General features: G+C 38.4%; 1 protein-coding gene across 1 annotated transcript in view; it reads left to right on the top strand.

Moving 5' to 3' along the window:
* Positions 1-25311, top strand: part of Smr (Smrter) — a gene marked incomplete at its 3' end in the record, with an annotated part of 74115 nt that overhangs the window by 14598 nt on the left and 34206 nt on the right. Inside the window, exon 2 of the mRNA XM_064698821.1 lies at positions 1286-2414. Coding sequence (XP_064554891.1) covers positions 1867-2414 — 548 coding nt within the window. The remainder of the gene's footprint in view (positions 1-1285; positions 2415-25311) is intronic.

Genomic DNA, 25311 nt, shown 5'->3' on the forward strand with positions numbered 1-25311 from the left:
AAGGGTTAAATTATATTCTAAAATCTCATTACAATGTTTGATAATAAATGATTTTCAATATATGGTAACTTTTTCAAACACAAAAACAAACAAAATGTTGTGCAACACTGACCTATTGATAGAGTTACTCAACACTGAACTATCGAGCCAGATGCCAATGCACTTCAGACCTGAATCTGCCTAAATATCTGTGTATATCTGCATATATCCACACCAGAATCTAGTTATCTATGTAGCATATATTTTAAATTACATTTTGCTGTAATTATCGATTATTTTTATCTTTTCTTCATATGTATGTATGTATTTATATATATAGCTTATCGATAATTGGCAACTAATCAAACAAAACGCTTTCTTCTCTCTCTCTCTCTTTCCCCTCTCGTTGCAGGTCGGAAACGCGAAAATCATGAAATAAAATGCAAATAAAATGCAAATAAAATGTAAAAAAAAGCAAACACTTTTTGTTTTGTGTGCAAATATAAATGTATATATATATATATGTGTGTATATATACATATATATATATCACTTTTTTTTTTTAAGTTTTTCTGTGATAAAGCGCTGATAAGGCAAATCCGAAGATAAAGCCAGACGCAGCAAACGTAACAAAAGAGAATAAATAAATATTATAACAAAATAAATCAAATGGAAAATTAAATTGTGCACAAAGTTGTTAATTAATGGAAAATTTTTTAACCAGCTCACATAGAAAACAACAACAACAACAACAATTCACATTTCGTGCGTGCGGCGCGTTTCGGCCTTTCGTTTTAGGCGCTTAATTTGTTACACACACACACACACACACACACACACACACTCGCGCGAAGACACACACACATGTAGTGACTATATACATATATGCATATATATATGTGAGCTTGCCACGCCCACCGCCGCCCGCGCAGGCATTGCAACAAAATATGTGTCAACAAAAATAAAAAGAAAAAAGTTTGCTCTCGAATTTTGTGCTTTGTTTTTGTTTTTTTTTTTTTGTTAGGCTGCGCGCAAAATAAAAAAAAAAATTGGAAGCAAAATTGTTTCCAAATGTTTTTCAGCTAAGCTTTTTTTTGTTTGCGCCTTGTTTTTTTTTTTTTTGGTGTGTGTGCAACAACAACAACGACAACAACAACATGAGCTGAAATTTGGCAACAAGGCGTGCGTGCGTGCGTGCGTGCGTGCGACGTTGCCGCATTGCCGCATTGCACGCGCGCGCGCTTCTGTGTGTGTGTGTGTGCCGAAATATTTCAATTTCCTTTTACCTTTTTTCTTCTTCTTTTAGCAGCAGTCACAGTGTGTGTGTGTAAATAGGCAAATGTTTAATAAAGTAATACAACAGCAGCAACAACAAGTGCAACAACTGCAACAACAAGTGCAACAACTGCAACAACTGCAAGAACTGCAGCAACAACAACAACAACAACAGCAAGTAAATAATATATAAAACAACAAAACAAAGAAACGTGCAACAACAACAAATACAACTAGAGAAATGCTTGTGCAGCAGCTGCTGCATGGCGTCTCTTAAGCGCTAGAGCTTATTGTTGTTGCTGTTATTTTGTTGACAGCAACAACAACAGCAGCAACAGCAACAGCATCAACTGAAGTGTTAACAACAACAACAACAACAGTAGTAGTAAACAAACAAGTAACAAGTGTTGGTGAATATGTTGCAGTGCAATGTTGTTGCATGCGAGCAGCTCAGTGATAATAACAACAACAACAGCAACAACAGCAACAATAACAACAACAACATTACATTTACAACAACAGCTGAAGCAGCTGCAGCAGCAACAGGAACAACTTCTTCTTCAAATTCTGGGCGCAACAACAAGTGTTTAAGCCAAAAGAGTTCGGCATGAAATGGAAGCAGCTATACGCTCCTCTTCAGTGCAGGTCGGTGCTCCGCCGCCCACAAACAACGCCACAAACGGTGGACAACAGCAACATCAGCAACATCAGCAGCATCAGCAGCAGCAACATCAGCAACAACAACAGCAACATCATCAGCAGCAACTGCAGCAGCAACATCAGCAACAGCTTCATCACCATCATCATCATCAGCAGCAGCAGCAGCAGCAACAACAACAACAACAACAGCAACAACAGCAACAACAACACCAGCAACACCAGCAACAACAACAGCAACGTGCTGCCAGCAATCAGCAGCAGCAACACAGCGCCGCGGCAGGCAACGCTGCTGCGTCGCATCAAGTGCATGATAATGGACCAACGTCCCATCATTTACATCATCAGCAGCAGCAGCAACATTCTCAGACAGCGTCTAATCAGCAACAAAACAAAGCAACGCAACAGCAACAAAAGCAACAGCAGCAACAACAACAACAACAACAACAAGTTGCTAATATGTCGTATCAGCAGCGCATCGCGAGTGGAACGCAAATCCATAGGTGAGTGCATTTCATATACTTAATCTCCTATCTCCAGGCAGTATGCACTTGCTGAACTGTCTTGCCAGCTGTCAGGCAGGACACACTGCCTGACATGTCAGCAATGTTGTCTTCCAGTTAAAACTTAAATTAGTTATTTTGAACTAGGAATTTATTTAACTATAATATATTCGGATGTGTTTTTGACTGATTGACCGATTGATTGACTGATTGATTGATTGACTGATGCACAACTGCGACCCAAAAACTTTGATTGATTGTAGGGTATTGGACTGTAGGGTGTTGTATTGCAGGGCATTGTATTGCAGGCTTACGAAGGCAGGCTTGTATTGCATCTAAAGGCCGGGTGCTGGTTCGAACTTTGAATCGAAACACCGACCGATTATATAGCCCATATTTACATGCATATATATGTATATGTATGGACTTCCATCTGTGCACACGCACACACATTTCCGCAGCTAGCTCATTTCCTGTTTGCATTTGCGCCATTCGCGGCCATTGACAAGCGCTCAGCCCCAACCAGCCCCAATCAGCCCCAACCTGCTTAGTCCAGCCCCCAATGCCGCCGCCCCCCCTCCCCCCGTTTCGCACTTGAGCTATAGGCGATAAGAGGTGCCGGGCGCGGATCAGCAGCAACCCAAATAGTTGCAATACGCTCGCGATAATCTGTCAACTGGGGACGGGGGAAAGGGAATGAATACGAATGCTGATAAGAAAACTGAACAATTTTGTGTGTGCTTTTGGAGGGGCGGGACGCAGTCCAAGGAGGGTCAGGGATTGTAGGGGGGATTGGAAGATTAGCGTAAACGTAGAACGTACAGTAAACGTTAATGGATCATAATGAAAATGCGAGAGGGCAGTAGGAGAGAAAAAGAGAGAGAGTGATGGAGAGAGAGATAAAGAGAGAGAGAGAGAGAAAAAGAGAGAGAGAGAGATGGAGAGAGAGAGAGAGAGAAAGAGAAAAAGAGAGAGAGAGAGATGGAGAGAGAGAGAGAGAGAAAAAGAGATAGAGAGAAAAAGAGAGATAAAGAGAGAGAGAAAACGAGAGAGAATGATGGAGAGAGAGACAAAGAGAGAGAGAGAAAGAGAGAGAGAAAGAGAGAGAGAAAGAGAGAGAGAAAGAGAGAGAGAAAGAGAGAGAGAAAGAGAGAGAGAAAGAGAGAGAGAAAGAGAGAGAGAAAGATAGAGAGAGAAAGAGAGAGAGAAAGAGAGAGAGAAGAGAGAGAGAGAAAGAGAGAGAGAAAGAGAGAGAGAAAGAGAGAGAGAAAGAGAGAGAGAGAGAGAGAAAGAGAAAGAGAAAGAAAAAGAAAAAGAGAAAGAGAAAAAGAAAAAGAAAGAGAGAGATATATATATAGAGAGAGAGATATATAGAGAGAGATATATATAGATATATATAGATATATATAGATATATATAGAGAGCGATATAATATATATAGAGAGAGCGAAAGATATAAAGAGAGAGATATATATATAGAGAGAGAGATATATATATATATAGATATAGAACGAAAGAGGAGAGAGAGAGACAAGTGATTAAACGAGAAAGAGAGAGCGAGAAATTGAGAGGAATCGAGCGCAACTTGATAGTCTGATTATCTTGATTAAGATATCGATTGTTGCTTCCAATCTAGGCATACCGATAAATACTTTCAATCGATAACTACGCTACGTGCAGCAATATCGATAACATACATATGTATTTGTAACTATAAAATAACTGTTAGTAGTTTGTTGCGATACTTTTTATAGATATATAACGTCGAAAATTTTCGATCAGGAAGCATATGTATATAAAAAGTTCCCACATTTACCCTAACCCTTTTTTTACTCGTATTAAAACGCGGCCCCGGAATCGCCCGAATACGTTCGAATATATCCGAAATATGCGCCATGTATTGCATATATAATTAATAGTCGCACGGTTATACATATACTATGTGTACTACGTACCCTCCAAAACTTTCATAATAGAGCAATGCACGCAGTCAGCCTTCAGAAATTCCATTATATACATATGTATGTATATACATATTTATGCAACCTCTGCGAGCGGGGCGCAATTAATGACCGAAAAACCGAAACACTCGGAAACTCACGTAGAATTCGATAAAAATATCGTGTCAAGAATTCGCCGACCTTCATGAAATGATTTATATACAAATTATTATGCACTTGGTATATGTCTATAAATTATAATAAATACATTATATAATATAATATGCTTTTTTGGCTATAAAAAGTTGCTAAAAACCAAAACAATAATAAAAACTATGCAAAAAGTTGAGTCTGGGGAATTCAGGAAATTGTGTGTTAGAAGAGAAGTTTGTTGGAAGCGAGGGAGGGGAGTTATGTATATTAGTCACAGCAAATAGATAGCAAAAGCTAAAAGACGAACGAGAAGGCGAGAGAGCGAGAGAGCGATAGAGCGAGAGGGGGGAGACGGGGAGAGGGCGAGAGAGGGCACAAATGCGACCCGGAAAGCGAAACAAGACTTGCAAAATGTTGTTTTTTTATATTATTATTATTGCCGTTGTTGTTGTTGTTGTTGTTACAGTAATACAAGTTGTTGTTGTTGTTGTTGTTGTTGCTAGTTTTGCGGTTAGTCGAAACGGCGAAGTGGGAAGCACTTAAAAGACAAAGACAAAAACAAAAACAAAAAGACGACGATTGACGATGACTAAGCGCAGTGTTGTAAAGTGTTGTGAAGTGAACTGAAGATAGCGGGCGAGTGGGCAGCGTGCCAGAGGAGAGTGAGAGAGTGAGAGAGAGAGAGAGAGAGAGAGAGGGAGGGGGAGGGGAGAAGAAGTGGCAGAAGAACAAGTGATTGAAGTAAACAAAGTAAATTTAAAAGCAATGCCAGTTATAGAAGGTGTGGTGTGGTAAGGGTAAGAGAGCGGGTAGTTAGCGGAACAACAGCGAGATAGAGACAGTAAGAGCAAGAGTGGAGAGGTGGGTAGAGTGGTGGAGAGGTGGGTAGAGTGGTGGAGAGGTGGGGGCGAACGATTTGAATACAACACGCACGCTGCCTAAGTCAAAAATAATTATACGTAATTTGACACCGTTGACCTGCCGCAACGAGAGACAAGTAAGGGTAACTAAAAACAAAAACAAAAAACAAAAGGTCGTCACTGTGTGTCAAATGCACCGACTGGCAAATACCCTGTCAATCTAAAGGTTAACTATATATAGTATTATATGATACGAAGAGCTTTAACCTTGATAACTCTCCCAGTTAAAATCTGCCTTCCATTGCCTGTTACAAACGTGGGCACAAAGCCAATATGCTCCTTTATATCGTTTGTGCTACAGGGTATGCCAAAAAGAACAGCTACAGAGGTCGCTTCTGCCGCACTCTGTGCATCGCTCTCCCTCTCGCTTCCTTGCTCTCCCTCTTTGTCTCGCTCGCTCTCCCTCCCTCTCGCTCTCTCTCTCGCTCTCTCTCTCTCTCTCTCTCTCTCTCTCTCTCTCTCGCCTGAATGACAGCAATTAGAGAGCTAAATGGCCGCACACAACGGACGACCGCAAAAGAAGTCGATGACTGGAAAATGTCATGACGAGTCGTATAAAGGGGAGTTCGGCTTGGTGGGTAAGAGGGGGAGAGCAGGCGGCGGGAGTCGTTCGCAAATGGCGGGCTAAAAACTTGGTTAAGGCTGCAGAGAAAAACGGGTTTCACTTTGTAATTTCCAAAGGTCGTTTAGCCAAGAGAACCCACAAAAAACAAAAGAAGAAGTAAAACAAAAAGCCAAAACCAAAACGAATGAAAGATGTGAAACAAACGATGCGAATAATGTTGAGAATTGATTGTAATGCGAATAAGTTGGATAGCTTACAGTTCCATATACCCTAATATGCATAAAGTACTCGAAACTCAACCACAATCTTGAAATCTACTCATAATAGTACTTTAAGTAGTTTGTCTGCTTGCGAATTTCTCAACTATTTACAGGAATATTGTGAGAACTCTTGAAAGAATCCTTGCTATACTTTGATTTTTTCTTGTTATTTAGCTGAGATTTTGTCAGTTTCAGCAGGTTTATTAGTTGAAAAATAAACTTTTCCGAAGGTTCTTCAGGCTTCTTCCTTTTTTTATTGCAATCAACAATCAATTTATATGTATAATTAGTTTTTACTTACTTCAATTCTATTTGAAGAATTATATTATATTATATTCTATTTTACTCAAAGATTCATAGAAGGAATATTGTTTTCTCAAATATGCCAAAACAAATAATTTGACAAATCTATGTACATTTTAAGAGTTCTTACTACACATTCCTCTAGACATATTCCTGGAACATCATAGAACCTCGTTCAATTCAAATACGCATAAGGAATTCATAATAGTTTCTCAACATTTCCGCCCTTTTTCTAAATAACGATAACAATCGAATCGCAGCGATGTTGTTTATGAAAATAACTCGAAAATTATAAGAGCTAAATACATCAGACTTGACACATAGACTCTCTCGTATAGTATAGACATATCAAAAATATTTCATCTTTCGGATCTCTTCGATATTCTCTTCAAAATCGAAGAAGATACTCATTAGCTACCGCTTTGTGCTTTGGTATCCACACAGATTTCTATTCCATATTTCTGGCCTGAAAGTTATAGAATGATCGGACTCTAAAGACCGAAGTTAATGAAGATAACTACACACATTTCTATACCATATTTCAGGCCTGCAAATCCGAAACAGATCGGACTCTAAAGACCGAAAATTATCGAAGAGCGGGACTTAACCGTTGCATCAAGCGACGTTTGTATGTGTATGTGTGTCTGTTACTGTGTGTATATATGTACATATATAGAAGCTAGCTCGACGCTGGGTTCACTCAAAGACTATATGAAATTGTCTCTGTTATTCTTCTTGGTGCAGGGTATTTTCTAGTCGTTGACAACTTTTTTCTTTGCCTGTTTTTTGTTCCATTTTAAAAATAACTTTAGCTTCGTTTTGTGCTTGTTTCAAAATTGACAATTGATTGATGTCAATTGACAAACCCCCTCCCCCCCCTCCCTGCCGCTCCCTCTGTCGCCGCCCCCTGGCGGGCTATTCAATTTGTGTGTGTTTGTGTGTGTGTGTGTGTAAAGGTTGCAGGGTTTTGGTTTTTTAATGGACATTTAATGATTGGTTCTAGACTCCAGTTGCGTGGGACCTAAGTGGAAGCAGGGGCTGCTTGATTGTCGAGAGGTATTGGGGAGGGGGGGGGGGGGGGGAGTAGGAGCTTGGTCGGGTAATGGCAATAGTTATTACAATTGCACGGGCAATAAGACTTAAATCGAATGCCATAAGAAACGTTGCGTCCGTCTGTGCCATGAAATGGGAAATGGGAACGGAATTGGAATTGGAAAGGGAAATGGGAACGGAATGGGGATAAGAATTGGAATAGAACGAAATTCGATTGAATTGCGGAATCGAATACGAAAGAAATTCCTGCAAAAAACCAAAAGAAACCCTTTTACTGCTTTTTCATTCTAATCCTCTTCTTCTTTTTGCTGGTTCTAATTTCAATATATGAAAACGGAATGGAGATGGAAAAGAACTTAATTCGATTGGGTTGCGGAATCGAATAGAAAAGAAATTCTTGCTAAAACCAAAAGAAAAACGCTTTTTGCAATTGCAGCTCTTCTTTCTGTTCTTCTTCTTCTTTTTTGCTGGTTCTAATTTCTATTTATTTTTTTTTTGTTCCCTCTTCCGATCGTCTTTCCCTTCGAGGCTTCTCGCCTCGCCTATCTACATAACTTGCGCGTTTCCTGTCGCTGTCCAAACATTTGCATTGAACTCGAGTCGCCGGAATAAACAATGCCCAAAAAAAAAGTAAAATAAATAAATGAAGACAAATAAAATAACTCACAAGCGAAGCGACGCAGCATTCAGATTGCACATAGTTTGATACCCTGCTGCGATGGGGGTTGAATAGGGTATATTGGTTTTGTAAATGTGACAGGCAGAAGAAATCATCGAAGATCTATTAGGTGCATATACATATATATATATTCTTGAGATCGTCTGCCTGTCGGTCTTCGTCTTTTTCGGAAACTACAAAAGCTACAGATCACACGATCACGATGAATACAAGTTTCGATATATATTCGATAATATCGATAAAAATCGATTTGAGACTTGGTTTTTGTAGCATAACTCGAACACTATGAGAGTTATTTTCTCCAAGTTTGGTATACAGCTTCTCGGGTAGCATATACAGATAAAAAATATATAACCTTTCGGGTACTCTCCATTTGAGATTATAAATACCGAACAGCATTCAGAGAATACGTATAGCTCAATAGATATACATATGTGAAGAAGTAGCTGAATATTGTGTATATATAAAAAAAAAACAAGACCTGGTTTGTAAAGGCGGCTCGGCGCGGTGCTTCAGGGTATCTTCTAGTCGAGCACTTTCGACTGCAGCACTCCGACTTAATTTTGCATGCCCTTCGAGAGGGTATTGTATAATTTGCATGCCATTTGTTATGCAAAGAAGACATCTTGGTGAAACTTTGTATAGATACGGTTTTCTGTTGCAGACAGTGTATATATTGGATATATATAAACCTTTTTACGAGCTTTGCCATATTAATCAAATCTTCACGACTATTTCAAATATTTCTATGAGAAGGATCGCTTGAATACGCGTTTCTTACGTGAGAAACATTTCTCTTTTAAAGATATTTTTTATCTCAATCTCAGCAATTGCGAGCTTTAAACACATTTCGATCAGGCAGGGTATTCAAACTTCGGCGTGGCGTAGCTGGTCGTTTCTTTCTTGTTGCTGCTGCAAATTGCTTCAAGACTTGCATGACACACAATAACAACAATATTAACAATGCCAGCTCACACACACACACACAAGCACAACACTAACTGCAGACACACACATACACACATACATACACACTGGCATACATGCATACACATTTTAAACGCTCTCGAACGGTCAAGGTTGCAAAATATTTAATGAGTCAAACGCGACGTCAACAGCGACGTCAACAGCGACGTCAGCGTCAACGTCAACGACTGCGCTTGCTATCTGTTGCTGACAGCTGCGCTGCCAACTGCGCAGTCTTCCAGTTGCTGCTGTTGCTGTTGCTGCTGCTGCTGCTGCTCTTGTCATTTTTGTTTATCGACCGGCGCACACACACACACACACACACGCACATGCACAAAACAGTTATGTGCACTGCGCCTCTCGCCCGCCGCACCACACTTGCCTGCTCGCTCTCCCCCGCTAGCCGTTACCCGTTACCCGCTACCCGCTCTCCCTTCTTGCGCTCATTCGCCTGCTTTGGGTGTCGTTGACGTGCGTCGCTCGCTTGTCAGCCCCGCACCGCACCGCACCGCCCCGCTCAGCCACGCCTTGGCCCAGTGCAGCTTGCTTTGTAGCTTATTTAACTATGCGCAATTGTTGGCTGCTCTTGTTGCCGGCTAAAAAAAGAAGAGGAAAGAAAAAAAAGCAAAACAAAAAAAGAACAATCAGCGGGAGCCGCAACAATTGCAGCTGATATCTCGCAATTTGTATCGTGTTTGACGTAAATGCGCCTCCGCTGCGTGCGTCTGTTATTGACACCACCCACCGCCCACCGCCCACCGCGCCAGCAACCCTCCAGCCTGTTAGCAGCAGGCATAAGGATAACGCATGCACGTGTTTATATATATATATGTCAACGTGCCCCCATTTCACGTGTTCATCTTTCGTTTGCGTAAAATGGCAACTTTTTGAAATTGGAAACTGCGCATTAAAATGAAAACTTTTCATTTAAGAGAAAACTTTTTCTTTTTTTCCCATGGAAAATATGTCAAAAGGCTATTCATTTGTCGTGAACATGTTTATAAAGGACAGAGGGACATTTATATATGTATATATATATATATATATATATATATATATTTCGAATCGGGCCGTCTAGCTGAGTTAATTGAGATACAAAAGCTTTAAACTTGGAATCTTAAATACATATTTTACCATATCATAAGAATCAGAACAAGTTTTTAATATAAGCCTGCGATGTTTCTTCTTATTTATTGACTTTGAGGCATATAAGAGGCATTATGAGATCTAGATGGATGAAATCTGGTATATAGTTTCCTCTATAGTTTACAAAGATAAGGGGCATATGATTTCTTGGAGGCCCTCTGCCTTTACCCCAATTCTCAAAGCCAGAGCCTTCGTTTTTGTTATAACTGGTATATCTGCTCCTATATGCTAAATATTGGCCCTAAAAATTTGATAAAGATCGGACTACAAACATTTGCATATATAGCTGAAATATTTGTATAAACAACGCGATGCACGGTTCAAAGTCGGTCAAGCCTAAGTAGAGCATTATTAGAATTATATATATAGATGTATATATATATGTGTATTTTCTTTTTGTTATTTCTAAAGTTGACCCAAAATGATTTAATCTTCAGTGTTACTCAAAATAAAAAGTCTTGGAATAGAAAATATTTGCTTTTTGCTGATTTAAGAACGAAAAGCTTAAAATACTTTTCCTAAAACCTAAACAAGTCTCCAAAACTTCTATATATTACATATATATATATCTATATATATATATGGAAGTGTTATACATATATATATATATTTATAGAAAAATGTTTCTTTTTAAACTAACTTGAGCTATTTAATATTTCTCTTTGCAGACCTATACATATATCTGTTATACCTAGAAATAGATTTATGTTCAAACTAATTTGAGCTGTTTAAAACTTCTCTCGACATATCTGTTATACATAGAAAAAACTTCTCTCCATATACCTATATATGTATATATATCTATATGTTATGCATAAGAATAGACTTCCATTCATTTCCATATATCATATATATATATATATCTGTTATACATAGAAATGGGTTCTCTAATATACTCTCTCTCTCTTTCTATATACCTATTAATATATCTGTTATACATAGAAACCCTTTCTATTTAGGCTAATTTCTTCTAGGCGTTTACTACTTTTCTTGAGAAACATTTATATCTATGTATGTTTGTTATACTTGGAAATGGGTTTCTATTTAAACTAATTTTAACCAGTTTTATACTTCTCTCCGAATTCAATAGAAATCTGGTCTTTTGATTATCCAATAATCCAGTTTATTTCTATCCCCTCCTCCTGATTTTCATTTTAACTCAACTGATTTCCATGATATATTTATTTGTATTTATAATTGAACAGAATGCATCCAGTTCGTAGTCGAGTCGTAGTCCCCATTGTATGCGAATATGGTTAAATTCTGAATTCAATTTGCAGTTAATATGGCAAATGAAAGCGCCAAGCACCTGACATTTATTTCCCCATACGCCCCGCCCCCAAATCCTCACCCCTCTCTTCCACCTGCCAGTTGCATAAGGCAATGAATGCGCTTTGAGTGGTTCCCGCTCTGGGTAAACCCGCCCTCTATTCGCCACCCCCCCCTCCCTCCCCCCTTTGAACATCCGTAGATCTTGAGTGGCTGCTCGCCGAGTGAGTGTCTCGCTGTGATGCAACAACGTTTAACCAGGCGAGTGGGACGACTCTTAGCTAATTCCCAAACTAAATAAACAAAACAGACATACAAAAAAAAAAAAAAAATGAGAAAAAAAGAACCGAACGGAAATCCCAAGCAAAATGATTCTACGAAAGAATACAAAGTGTGAATATATTAGCTAACGACATTTTGAAATTGAATCAAGGCAGACGGCCAAATGGAAACTTTCACGGTGCAATAGGTAACACATCAACTAAATCGACTCACACGGGAACCGATTCGATTGATTCCTTTTGGTCTAACGTAAAAGTATGCGGGCAAGCCTAGGAGTTATATTTGAAAATGTTTCACATTTGCAGGGCATCTATGGGAAGCGCATATGGTCACGCTTATGCTCGAGAGCGCACTGTACTTGCCAATTCTTCTTTGGTGCGGCATTCGTAAACGTTTTTGCTAACTTTAAAATCGAATTGCTTAATTGAAGATTATGAGATATTTATAATTCTTGTCAGCTTGTCTCTTTTTCTCATTAACTGCATCTCACAGCACTTGTTCATTCTTCTTTTGTGCGGCATTCGTAAACGTTTTGCTAACATTTTAAACAAACTTCTTTAAAGTGCGTAGTAGGAAAGCGAAAAGTTATAACATAATAATGTTAAAGCCCACTGCTGACTTTAATTTTGTGGAGTCGGTTATCAGTCGGTTATGCGGCATTCGTAAACGTTTTGCTCAGCTTTGAAATGCATTTTATATTGAATAAACTACAGACCACAATAAAACTCAAAGGCTACCTCTGAGTAAGATATCCGGAAACATGCCGGTGAAGTTGAAACGTAGAATTCTAGGAATTAAGCAGAAATTATAATGTAGATTCTCCGTGCTATTATTAATACTCCCGCAAGAGAGTATTTACTGTTATTTTTTTTGCTTTTTCCTTTGTGTGCCCCATTCTTAAACGTTTAAAAGCAGACAGGCTTTAGCCTAAGAAAAACAATAACAATAAAATTTCGATTTGAGAGTTTATATTGTAAAATGTAATCAGTAGGAAAAAAAAATATTCCTACATGCATATGTAGATCTCAACAATGTTCGTTTATCCACATATACATATACATATTCATATTTTATCGATCGGCTGCTACGTGACATCGCTCTTAACTCTGCCCCCGACCTACCCCTATGCCAAAGCTCATGGGCAAGTGCAATGTGCGACAACAATAAGCCCCGCCAGAGGGGAACGAACAAAAAATGCAGCCAATAAATAAAATGCACATACGTAATGAATTATAATTAAAGAAAACGAAAACAGCAAAAGGCAACCGAAGAAAAAACAAATGAGAAAAACAAAAAAGAAAAGCGACTGCCGAAGCAATTAACGGCGACTGCGACGGCGACGGCGACGTCTATTTATAAGCGCAATAACAACAATAACACAATGAGAAGCGAGTAGAAGAGGCGACGGCGGCGGCTACAAAAAAATAATAAAGTGCAACTGCAGCGCGCAATAGAAAAATGCAAAAATGACGTGGGACGTGGAAACGCAAGACAGATGAGAGCAAAGAGTAGGAGGAAGACGAGAAGAAGGAGAGGAGAGGAGAGGAGAGGAGAGGAGAGGAGAGGAGAGGAGAGGAGAGGAGAGGAGAGGAGAGGAGAGGAGAGGAGAGGAGAGGAGAGGAGAGGAGAGGAGAGGAGGAAAGAGGCTAGAGGCTAGACAATCCGAGGCGGTGCGGGGCGGGGCGAGGCGTTTGGTAGGCCTGGGGAGACGCGTTGTGTGTCGCCTCATTATTAAATCACCTTCAACTGCAGTTTGCACTGCAACGACCTAGCGACAGCGACGCCAGCAGCGACGTCAGCAGCGACGTCAGCTGCATTGGATGCCCGACAAAGCTGACAAAACTGTCAGTTACTTGAAATAGATAGACAGACGGATACAGATACAGCCACAGCTACAGCTAGAGATACAGCTAGAGATACAGATACAGATACAGATACATCAAAAAGCTAACTGCTAGAAAGACAGATACAAATACAATTGCTTGGAAATATGTGGCTCATAGATCACTTTAAATGCCCTCTAAGCGTTAGAATCTATAAAAAGCGGGCATAAATTAGTGCATATAGATATATCTATAGATAAAAATATATCTATGAATATAGATATGTAGATATAGATACAGATACATAGATATAGATATATATTTATTTAAATATTTACATAGATATATAGATATATAGACATATACAAAGACATGTAGATACATAGATATATAGATATAGGGATATATAGATACATAGATATATAGATATAGATACAAAAGTCTAATATATATGTCTGACTTAGAGTTGCAAATCATAAATTAATGCATGCACTCTTTAAGATCAGCTTATATCGATTTTATTCCACTTTTTGCGATACTCGATAAATATCGATATCTTTTTATAGATAATCAAGTTCAAAACGTAAATCAATACGTTCCAAATTTCGATTCCATGTTAGCTCTGCAATAAAGAGTATGCAGTCAAGGCTATATTTTCGATAAATTTCCCATGAAGTTAATATCGATATATTTTTTGAATATCGGTCAAGTCAATATACAAAATAAGTTAAAATTTCATAGACATGTTAGAAGCTGCAGGCGGCATATATTGTCTGAAGTTCAATATATATCGATATTAATATCGATTGTGGCCAATTAGTCAAGCATTATGCTAAAGTGTTGCAAGGTGGAAAAACTAGAGTTTTGCTTGCGACTGTTCTTGAAAACAAAGCTGATTACCTATTATATGAGATAGCTGCGTCTTTTAACTATTATCGATAAATATCGATTAGTGTAACATGTTGTTTATGCATTTTTTTCGGTTGATATCGCAAATTTGCCAAGCTGGAGCTGCAAAATTGAATGTATAACAAGACTCCCAAACGAAACTGTCTACAGGGCATACGCCATAGTCGAGCATTCAATCATTTCCAGCTTTGATTTTGTTTTTGCACTCTTTAATGTTTGCATTGCGTGCGCTTCTGAGTCATGCTTAGTATAAAAGCCAACCCTCCCACCCAGCACGAAACTCGACCCATTCCGCACTCCGGACTGCGCACTTTTTTCCCCACCCATTTTACAGTTTGTCATGAAGTCCAACAATAGAAACTGCAACAGCAACAACAACAAATTGCGATATCTATTAACTGCGTTGAACATTTGTCCAAGTTCCCAACATTTCCACATTTTTGATGAGCCCACATCAATTACAATTTCTCGATAAGTTTCGGTTCCATTGAATGTTTTATCGACAAGCGGCACAGTTGAGGCCTATAAATAGAAATCTGATTGCCCCTGGCCTGTATGTGCGTGTGTGTGTGTGTGTGTGTGTGTGTGTGCGCGTGGGGTATTTGGGGTGTGACTAGCCCACAAAAAATAGTAATTAACAGAGTTTGTCATCAATCTTTTTGCTGTCGTTGTAGTTGTTGCTTTATGATATATGACAGCAATTTAGATTATCGTAAAGAGCCAGTGAACTAGCTGCATACCCAAAACTCTGCACAATTTCGGTTATCGAATAATCGATTAATCTTTGACACAGTTTCTATGCTATGATCTCAGCATGTCGTGCACTCTTTGCTAGACAATCCATTGATTAAAGTGATTTGCTGCGACTCAGACCAAGCAAAAGACATGTGCTTTACTTTTCATATATGTTATCGAATAATCGATAAGTTTTTGGCTGAGCTTGACAAGCATGATATCATCATGTGACGCACTATGTGGACAGTCTTTCGACTTAAATGTTTCGCAGCAATTTCGAGTATAGGCGTATTTTTTAATCGGAAGTTATGCCAGATTTAATCGAATAATCGATTAGTTTTGAAAGCAAGGCCTAAACGTAGTTGGTTAATATATAATATACATATATGAATGCAACTTAAGACCATAAAAAGTATTGGGGTCTGCGCACTGAATAGCAGTTGAATATATATTATATTATATTATATATTACAAGGCGAATAATCGACAAATCTTTGAACCAGTAATATGAGAATACGCAATTTTGCAAACTGCCCGCTGAACAATCTATTGACTAATAATTAATAACAAATATTTAGGGAATAAAGTAAAAATAATTTATTAGCTGTAATCGAATAATCGATCAGTGCTTGACTCAGATACAATATCATATTATATAATCACTTCATGAACTTTCCGCTAGGCAAACAAAATTTAATACTCGAAACACTCGAAAAATATTCGTAATCCTTGCAATCGCAATAACTAAGTGTTACAATCGCTTTCGATAACCTTTTTTTTTTTTGTTTTTTTGTTTTATACTTATTTTTTTTTCGCCCTGATAATAGGCTCTATCTTTATACGCATCAATGAATCAATCATTGGCGTTCTATTATTATTGTGAGTAGGCTATGAAAGTATTCGAACCGTTTCTAATCAGCGTCGCCGTCTTAACCTCAATTCTTGCCCCACGCCTATCGGCTGGGCTCCGTCTGCGTCGTTTGTAATTCCCATGCCCATTCCGATTCCATTCCGGCCAGTCAGTACTTTGTTTTCTATCAATGTCACGTTCTTAGCTCCCACTATTCAGTCGTATTTATAGTACTTAAGATAATTACTGTATAGAATATACTTTCCATTTGGGGTATGAGGAATTTTTTAATTCGCCCATATATATTTTCATATATATTTCATTCATTTGACTTTGCAAATCAAAATCATTTCAATATTCGGGGAACCACTGTCCCATATACATATAAGCTATAATCTATTAATTCGATTTCCCTTGAGAAATCATCACTTTGATTCCATTTGAATATTCTCTCACATTGATAAACTATTAGAAAGATTTAAGTTGTTCAATAAATATTGATACACTTTGTTAAATTTTTTGTACAAAAAAAAAGAGTGAAAGAAATAAAAACCAAGGCATAATCAAATTCGGTCAATTAATCACTTAGTCAATCACTCAGTCAGTCATTCATTCAGTTAGTTAGTCAGTGAGTCAATCAGTCAGTAAGGCGGGCGATCAATCAGTCAGTCAATCAAACACGCAGTCACTCATTCAGTTAGGCAGTCAATCAGAGATCATACAGTCAGTCAGTCAGTTAGTCAATCGTCAGTCAATCAATCATGCAGTCAGTCAGTTATTCAATCAGTCAGTTCATTCAGTCAATCAATCAATCAATCAGTCAGTCCATCAGGACGAACAGTTTTGTTTTTTGAGATGTACCAAACTCTTAGTACCAAAGTCTTAGCTTTTGATAGGGTATCTAAATTTCGCTGTAATTAAAGCAAATTCAATACTTTATCTATTTGATTTTAAATTTGTTTTTGTTTCTATAATCTCTGTTCTTTTGATAAGATTAGCAACGTTCTCAACAACAACGCTCAAGAGGGCCGATAGGAATAAAAAATGTATAAATGTAAAAAAATCAAAAAGGGCTATCTTCGGCCAGCCGAAGATTAAATACTCTTTATGAATTATGGCTAACGCTTTTGCAGATACGTGAGGAGAATTGTGAAGCTCGTAATTGCTGAGTTTTGGTCAAGATAACTTGAAAAGAAAAACATTTTCGACCGATTCTTTGTATAGCAGACCCGATTTTGATAAGATATGGCACATATACAGAGAATGAAACCAATAAATAATGCGAGTTTAGTCACGATATTTTGAAAAACAAGAAAGTTGTTCAGCTATACGATATAGTGTCTCGATCTGAACGATGTATTAACATGTATATTAAGGAAGATGAATCTATAAAAAGTTGTCGCTAGAACTGGGAAGGCGGGACAGACGAACATGTCTATACCGACTCGCCTGATCAGGAATATTCATCTATATCTATATATAGAAGAGGGTTACACTTCCCTTGATTCAATTATAATAGCCCCCACAGAGGGTATATTAACTGGACTTAACCCGGTTTTTTTTATTTATCCATATCTCGCGCGGGGTTTATAAAAGTCGTTCAAAGAGCATTTGCCAGGGGGGTCGCATGGGTTGGGGGGATTGTGGGGGTACGCATGAAACATGTTTTTACGACCCAGATTAGATATCCCGTCGTCCCCCCCCTCTCTCTCTGCTGCTGTCACCCCTTGTCCTCCAGACAGAGCATAAACTGCAGCTGCGCACACTTTTTTTTATGGCCTTCGATTGTGCCTATGAAAACGTTTCATGGCAGTTAATTTCAAACGAAAACTCGGCCATAAATCGCACACAAAAATAGAATCCAGACCATGCGCCATGGGCATAAGACACAAGACATCAGAGGAGATCCCAAGGAAGGAGGCGGAGCCTCTGACCATAGACCAAGCGACGGGCTTCCATTCCGTTGCGGCTGCAAGGCTAACAGTGCGGCCAATTCAGCTGTTTTCTAGCTAAAATTTGACCATTTGACAGCCATTTAATTGTTGATATTTTCAAGTGCCTGCAATTTTGCAAATTATTCGTTACTCAACACTACTGAGCGGCGTGTGTTTTAACTTTTTCTAAGCCGTTTCATTTTTGTAATATGCAAGTGTATGCACTTTTGGCTACTCTTTAGCTGATTTGGCGACTTTTTTTTTTTTAGCATTGTAAATTTGTCGTTACCCAACACTACGGAACGGTGTGCATTTTAACCGTTAGAATGTTGACATTTCTTCTTATATCTCTACATTCATATATCTTCCATCTGTATGCAGAAGTTTTGTTGGAATGTTTCAATAGATATTCCAGACTTCATTTAGCCTTATTTGGCATATACCCAAATTAATTTAAGCTAAAGAAGAAAAGTCAGCTTTTAAGCTTTTTATGGCTTAAGAAGCAGCTGGCTAACTTAATTTTTTAGCCTTTTTTTTAAAACTATTCTTAGCTACTTTGAGCTATTTTTAATATTAGTTTTAGCTAGTTTTTGCTAGCTATAGCAGCAAATGGCCGGCAAGAGTTCAATGTACCCCCCCTCTCCCCCTCCCCTCTCCCCCTCCCAACGTTGGCTAACCTTAGGTGCCACTCCCCCTCGTCGTCTTACTCCGCTGCATATTTGCAGCTCGGCAAAATTTGCAGTGTTATGTGAAAATTTGCATAAGAATTCGTCAGAGTTGTAGCGCAATCGGAACTGTTCCATATATATGTATGTATATATGTATGTGTATATGTATGTCTATGCTTACCATATGTGCATAATTATAATCAGTATATATGTATGTATGTATGTTTATAATGAATGTATGTGTGTGTAAGTCGCACATTTATCAGTTTGCTGACCAAGTTCAGCACATGCCTCACTCGCTCCCCCTCTCTCCCTTTCTCTCTCTCTCTTTTGCACTGCATAACCCTTCTGCCTCTGCCGTCTCTGTCTCCCGCGGGCTGTTTTGTATTACGCTGATGTCTCGTAATTGGAGTAATTTTCTATATTTTCTTTATCATTTGTTTATGTTGTTGTTTTCCTTTTATTTATTTATTTATTGTTGCACATTTTTTTGTACCTTTCAAGCTGACTGCGCGCATAAAAATACTCGAAACCCGACAACAATAACAACAGCAGAAATTAAATAAAAACTTTAGCTAAGCAAATTGCTGACTGCCGTCGAAACAGCTGTAAAAACAGCTGCGGGTTAGCAAAAAAAAAAATTTAAAAAAAAAAGGTAATCATGTTGCAATCGGGTACATCTGACTACGTAACGCTCGACCATAGTCCAATAACAGCTTTACGAGTTATGCGAGCTGCCAAATTTAAGAGAAAAAAAGAATAGATATAGATATAGATATAGATATAGATATAGATATAGATATAGATATAGATATAGATATAGATATAGATATAGATATAGATATAGATATAGATATAGATATAGATATAGATATAGATATAGATATAGATATAGATATAGATATAGATATAGATATAGATATAGATATAGATATAGATATAGATATAGATATAGATATAGATATAGATATAGATATAGATATAGATATAGATATAGATATAGATATGTGGGCATAGTAAATCTCGCAAATGCTGAGTTAGATACAAATATCTTGGGAAACCAGAATATGTTGACATACATAAACTCACTTTTCGACCTATTCTTCCAATAGAGCTATATGATATAGCTCTATGCGATTTTGATAAGACTTGGTCCATATATGTATGAGCAGCATCATTTAAAGAGTAAATTAAGGGGTTGGTTAAGATAAGAAGTTAATATAAGACCGATCGTTCCTATGGTAATCATATGATATAGTGATCCGATGTTAATAGGATTTTGCATATATAATGAGGCGCATAGTGAAACTTATAAATGCCGAGTTGGGTCGAGATATCTTGATCAAAAAAAAAGTTATCCTAAAAGAACCTACTTTTCGACAGATTGTTCCAATGACAGCTATATGATATAGTGCAACGATCCGGCTGGTTCCGGACATAGTATGTACTGCCTGCAACATAAAGAAGGACCTATGCAAACTTTGAAGACTTTCTCTGTAAAACTGAGAGATTAGTTCACAGACAGATGGGGAGATAAATGGGCAGACAGACGGAAAGACGGACAGATAAACATGGCTATATCATCTCAACTGTGGATGCTGATCTAGAATCTATATGTCTAATGGACTCGGAGTTGTGTATAGATATGCTCCATTATGCCACGCCCTGCTGGGAATCAGACATTTTTGGGTCTCGATCCTTAGAGAAGTTCATCAGATGTCTACATTCGAAATTTGTCTATCCTAAGAGGAGTTATTCAATGGTCTGCGTCTGATCTTAAAACCGTGCCAGCTCTAGATAGATAGTGCAAAAAATTCCGATAATACGGACGTACAGCAAGACACAACCCACATACAAGTTGTTCCCTTCATGAACGAGTATTGAAAGCCAGCAAAAAAGCCTCTACTAAGCAATAAAAACTTTGAGCATGTATTTATAGAGACATGTTGAAACGAGGCGAATGCGCAACTTGAAAGTGAAAATAAACTTTCGATTGGCATTTGTAATCGTAATCGCTATAATAGATATGGCGAAATGCGCTGCAAATCGATAAAAACATAACATAAAACAAGTAAAGATATAAACATATTATTAATCGTAAATTTGTCTATAATATCCTTGCCACATATCCCACAAATACTTTACAACACTTTTTTCTATGCACACATTCTGTCAGTAACTATCGATAAACATATCGATAATCGCCTTACAACTGAACTTTCAATGCGAATTTATGTAATTGCGAGATGAACCTTTTATAGATTTGCATTCACGCAAATCGTTGTATATCGATATATATGTATATCGATTACAAGATAATAGATACTTTTGTTATATGCATGTGTTATCTTATGGGAAGTAGATATATAGACTATGGATATATCAAGATAACATTAAAAGAATCGATGCAACATTCAATCCATAACATATATATCGCGAAAATATATCGAGAATCGATAACACGCTAATATAGATATAGATACCTCATGTGCGTATAAGATAATGAACTTTAGGTATATGCTATGCAAACACGAACTGATATCGAGTCTTTGATTATGCCTAAAATGATGTACAAAGTATCTTTTATCTATAATGAATATTTGTATATTTATCTTATTTTGAGTGTAAGATCTTTCACTATATCTTGCACTTACGCTTTCTGCCTCTTTTTCTTTCTCTATCTCTCTCTTTCTTTATCTCTTTATCACCCTCTCCATATATCTCTCTCTATCTCTATAACTTCCTCTCTCTCTATCACTATATCTCCCTCTCTCTTTATCTCTCTCTCTTTCTCTCTTTTTTATTATCTCCCTCTCTGCCTTTCATTCTCGAGCATTTAAATAGGCATTTAAATAGAGCAGATTTTTTAACCTATTTCTCTTTGTTCCGCATTCGTAAACGTTGTGCCTCTAAAGCAAACAAAACACTGCGTGCTATAAAATTGCGCACACATTTACTCAAATCGATTATTTTAAAGTTGAAATTCAAAACATTCGAGAGGCAAAACAAAATGAATACGTGCGCCATTTGAATATAAAGTGTTGTGTGTGTGTGTGTGCACCAGGGAATTGGAGCCAACGCTGTTGCCAAATATGTGCACACACACACACACACACACTCACACACACGCCCGCGAACACTTTAATTCAGGTGGGAGTGTGTTGTGGCTCAGGTAAATGCTGCGGAATGTAATTAAACACGGAAGTCCTCGACATCAAAATCTAAATGACCGCAAAGTTGTTGTGGGAGACGCTAAAGAGTTTTACCAGCTGGCACAGAGGACCCCCCCCCCCCCTTTTTCCCTTTTCCCCTTTTCCCCCTCATCGATGCGCGGCTATGCCCGGTCATAAAAGTAATAATTATAATGGTCATAATATCTGCCGTGTTGATGAGTCAAAGGCAACGAGTGGCTTGTGCCTGGCGACGAGTGGACCTCAATTGGCGATGGTTATGTGTATGGTTAATTAACAGTTAGTTGCACTTAGTATATATACTATTATGTACACAAGTCGTTAGCATGGCTGGCTAAAGCAGGAAATGTACAATTGCGATTCGTAACTAATGGAGGCAATAACCTTCTCTAGAGAGCGCTGTCATGATATTGATAACAAAATTGACTACAGTGTTGGTAAATGTTAGTTGGATTGCAATGTTTTGCACACTAGTGTTGCATTATAACTAAGTAGAGCTGCATGCCTGAATACAATAGTAGAGTAGGTAAATGGCGGGGCATTGTTCTATTCCATTCAATTGTTTCTTTCTCTCAAGAGTTGTTGCCAGTTGATCTAGTGTTGGAGAGTGTCAAGTGCAGTGTTGATCAATTCTATTAAGACAAGCATGCAGTGTTGCCTTGTGCTGTGCGGGCGCCTTTCCTATTGTTTCTTTCTCTCAAGAGCTGTTGCCAGTTGATCTAGTGTTGGAGAGTGTCAAGTGCAGTGTTGATCAATGCTATTAAGACAAGCATGCAGTGTTGCCTTGTGCTGTGCGGGCGCCTTTCCTATTGTTTCTTTCTCTCAAGAGCTGTTGCCAGTTGATCTAGTGTTGGAGAGTGTCTAGTGCAGTTAGTGCAGTGTTAATTAATGCTATCAAGACAAGCATGCAGTGTTGCTTTGCGCTGTACATGATAAGTGTTGGCGAGCATGTTATAGGTAGTGTTGTTAAGTGCCTTGTACAGTAGCCACAGTGTTGGTCAGGGCTTGGGCAGATAGTTACTCTCTTTAGCAGTTGTTTTAGTGTTAAAAAACCGTCGCTTGTGAGCTGTCAATAAGTCAAGTGCCCTGTAGTGTAGCCTTCTGCTTGTTCAATTAGCTGCAGTGTTGGTTAATGCTGCAGATGAAAGCTATTGCAAATCTCTACGCAATGTGAGCGAGCGAGACGGCAAATGTGAAAAGAGTAACTGAAAATCAACGAGACGCACAGCTGTTGTTTGTGAATGGCACATAAACAAGGCAACGAAAGCAATTCAAAAAACAAAATTCGTTGTTGTTGTTGTTATTGTTGTTGTTGCAGATATTTAAATTATTTAACCAGCGAAACGTAGCAAAACAAAGCGCGAAACAAAACCGAAGCAATAAAACAAAACAGAGAAACAATGCAAAAGAATGCATGAGAACAACAACACATTATTAAAGCTGTTAGACCTGCTCACACACACACACACACACACACACACACACACACATACATCTCTCCCCTCCCTCCCCCCTAGTCTTGTTGTTCCACTGCAACGGTAATTAATAGAGAACAGTCTGTGGAAGCCCAACGAATCTTATGAGAACTAATTGCGCAAAGGAGTTAGACAAAGACAACAAGTGTGAGTGCAAGCGAGCCAGATAATCCATTGTTGGACTTTGCAGTACAAAGATAATATAATGCTATTCTATTCCCGCTTCTTCTTTTCATTCTCCATATATATGTATATATATATATATATATTGTGCGAAACAAAAGCTGATTTCTTAATCAAATTGATGGGACTTACGTGTGCTTTGTGCCTACGTCTCGACAGCTAACTCTCTCTCTCTCTCTCTCTCTCTCTCTAGCCGCAAGTGAAACCTGTAAAGTTGCCAAATGTAAAGGTAACAACGCACGTACTACCTACCCAAGCCCCCCCCCCCCCCTTCTCGGAGTGGGCTGCATTTTGTTGAATGAAGCTCCTCCATTTTGGGCTGGATGGAGATAACCGTAGAATGTTCGAGAGCTTCACTGGACCTTGAAAAAATGAAATTATTGCGTTTGCTTTCCTGGAAAAAAACAGCTGGTCGCCCCTTTTATTCGCCCAAATGGGTTTTGCACTAGTGCTTATTACGAAAAATAGTTAATAATTAGATTAATTCCTGTTGGCTGCTGTTGGCTATCAAATAATGTGACAGTATTCAGTATTGTCAGTTCAATAATGAAAATCATTTAATTGCCAAATGGTTTGGTAACATGTGCATCTGCTTCCAGCTTCCAGCTTCCAGCTGAGCGTACTGCTGATGTGCAGTACTGTATAATGTCACTCCAATGTTGTGAATCTCTTGGAAAATGTCATGACAGCACTTCATATGCACCTCGCTTGAATGGTAGTGATGGGTAATGCTTTGCAGCAGGTGAGCAAAGTATTGCAGCAAGGATTTATCTCTGTAAATGCACTGGACTGTGTATTTGCCCAGGAGCGTATATAGTATATTTAAGCTGTAGTGTTAGCGAGCACTTCGAACAGCCAATTCAGTATTGGTCAGATCCTTGTCCAAGCTACATTGCTGCTCTCTGATTTGTGTCCTGATAAGTGCTTTTGGTATTTTCTAACAAAATTATAAAGGAACAATTTTGAAAAGTTTTCACATAGCAAAGCATACTATTGCTGCATACTGTTCAAGGATCTACAGTTGGATTTATTGAATTTGCATAACAATGAGCGGATATATGTACGACAAGAGCGGCAGGAGCAGAATGTGAGTTGTGCTTACAGTGTTATACATATATGTATGTATGTGAATGTGCTACAGTGACAGTGTTGTATAGCTCAAGTAGCTGCCTTCCAATTATTTGCATATGTATAAATTGGTGAGGTGCTTAAATTTTGGTCAGTTTTTGTAGCTGCAAACCTTGTTGATTCTGTCTTGGTGCGATTAAAAGCACTCAGCAAGTTGAATGCAACTTTCCGAATGTGATTAGGCCTAGTTTTGCAACACTGGTGTACAATTTGCTCTCAATTCTTTGGCGCTAAATGAAGGCATAAAGTTTTCCTTTTAAAGTGTTGCCAAAAAAAGAAAAACAAAATAAAATAAAGAAGAGAAAACAAAATGTTGGCCCAGCTGTTTTGGCCGGCGGAGTGACAGGGCCTAGAGCGGTACAAAATTTCGAACTTGCCTCTGCGCCCTCTGCCAACTGAACCTCGCTCACTTTCTCTCCCTCTCTCTTGAGAAGCCGTTCTACTCCATCCCATCTATATCTTATT

This window comes from Drosophila montana, unplaced genomic scaffold (assembly GCF_035044405.1).
Source record: "Drosophila montana isolate Dmon_TW-CO22-7 unplaced genomic scaffold, ASM3504440v1 contig_786_1, whole genome shotgun sequence".
NCBI classification, from domain to species: Eukaryota; Metazoa; Arthropoda; class Insecta; order Diptera; family Drosophilidae; genus Drosophila; species Drosophila montana.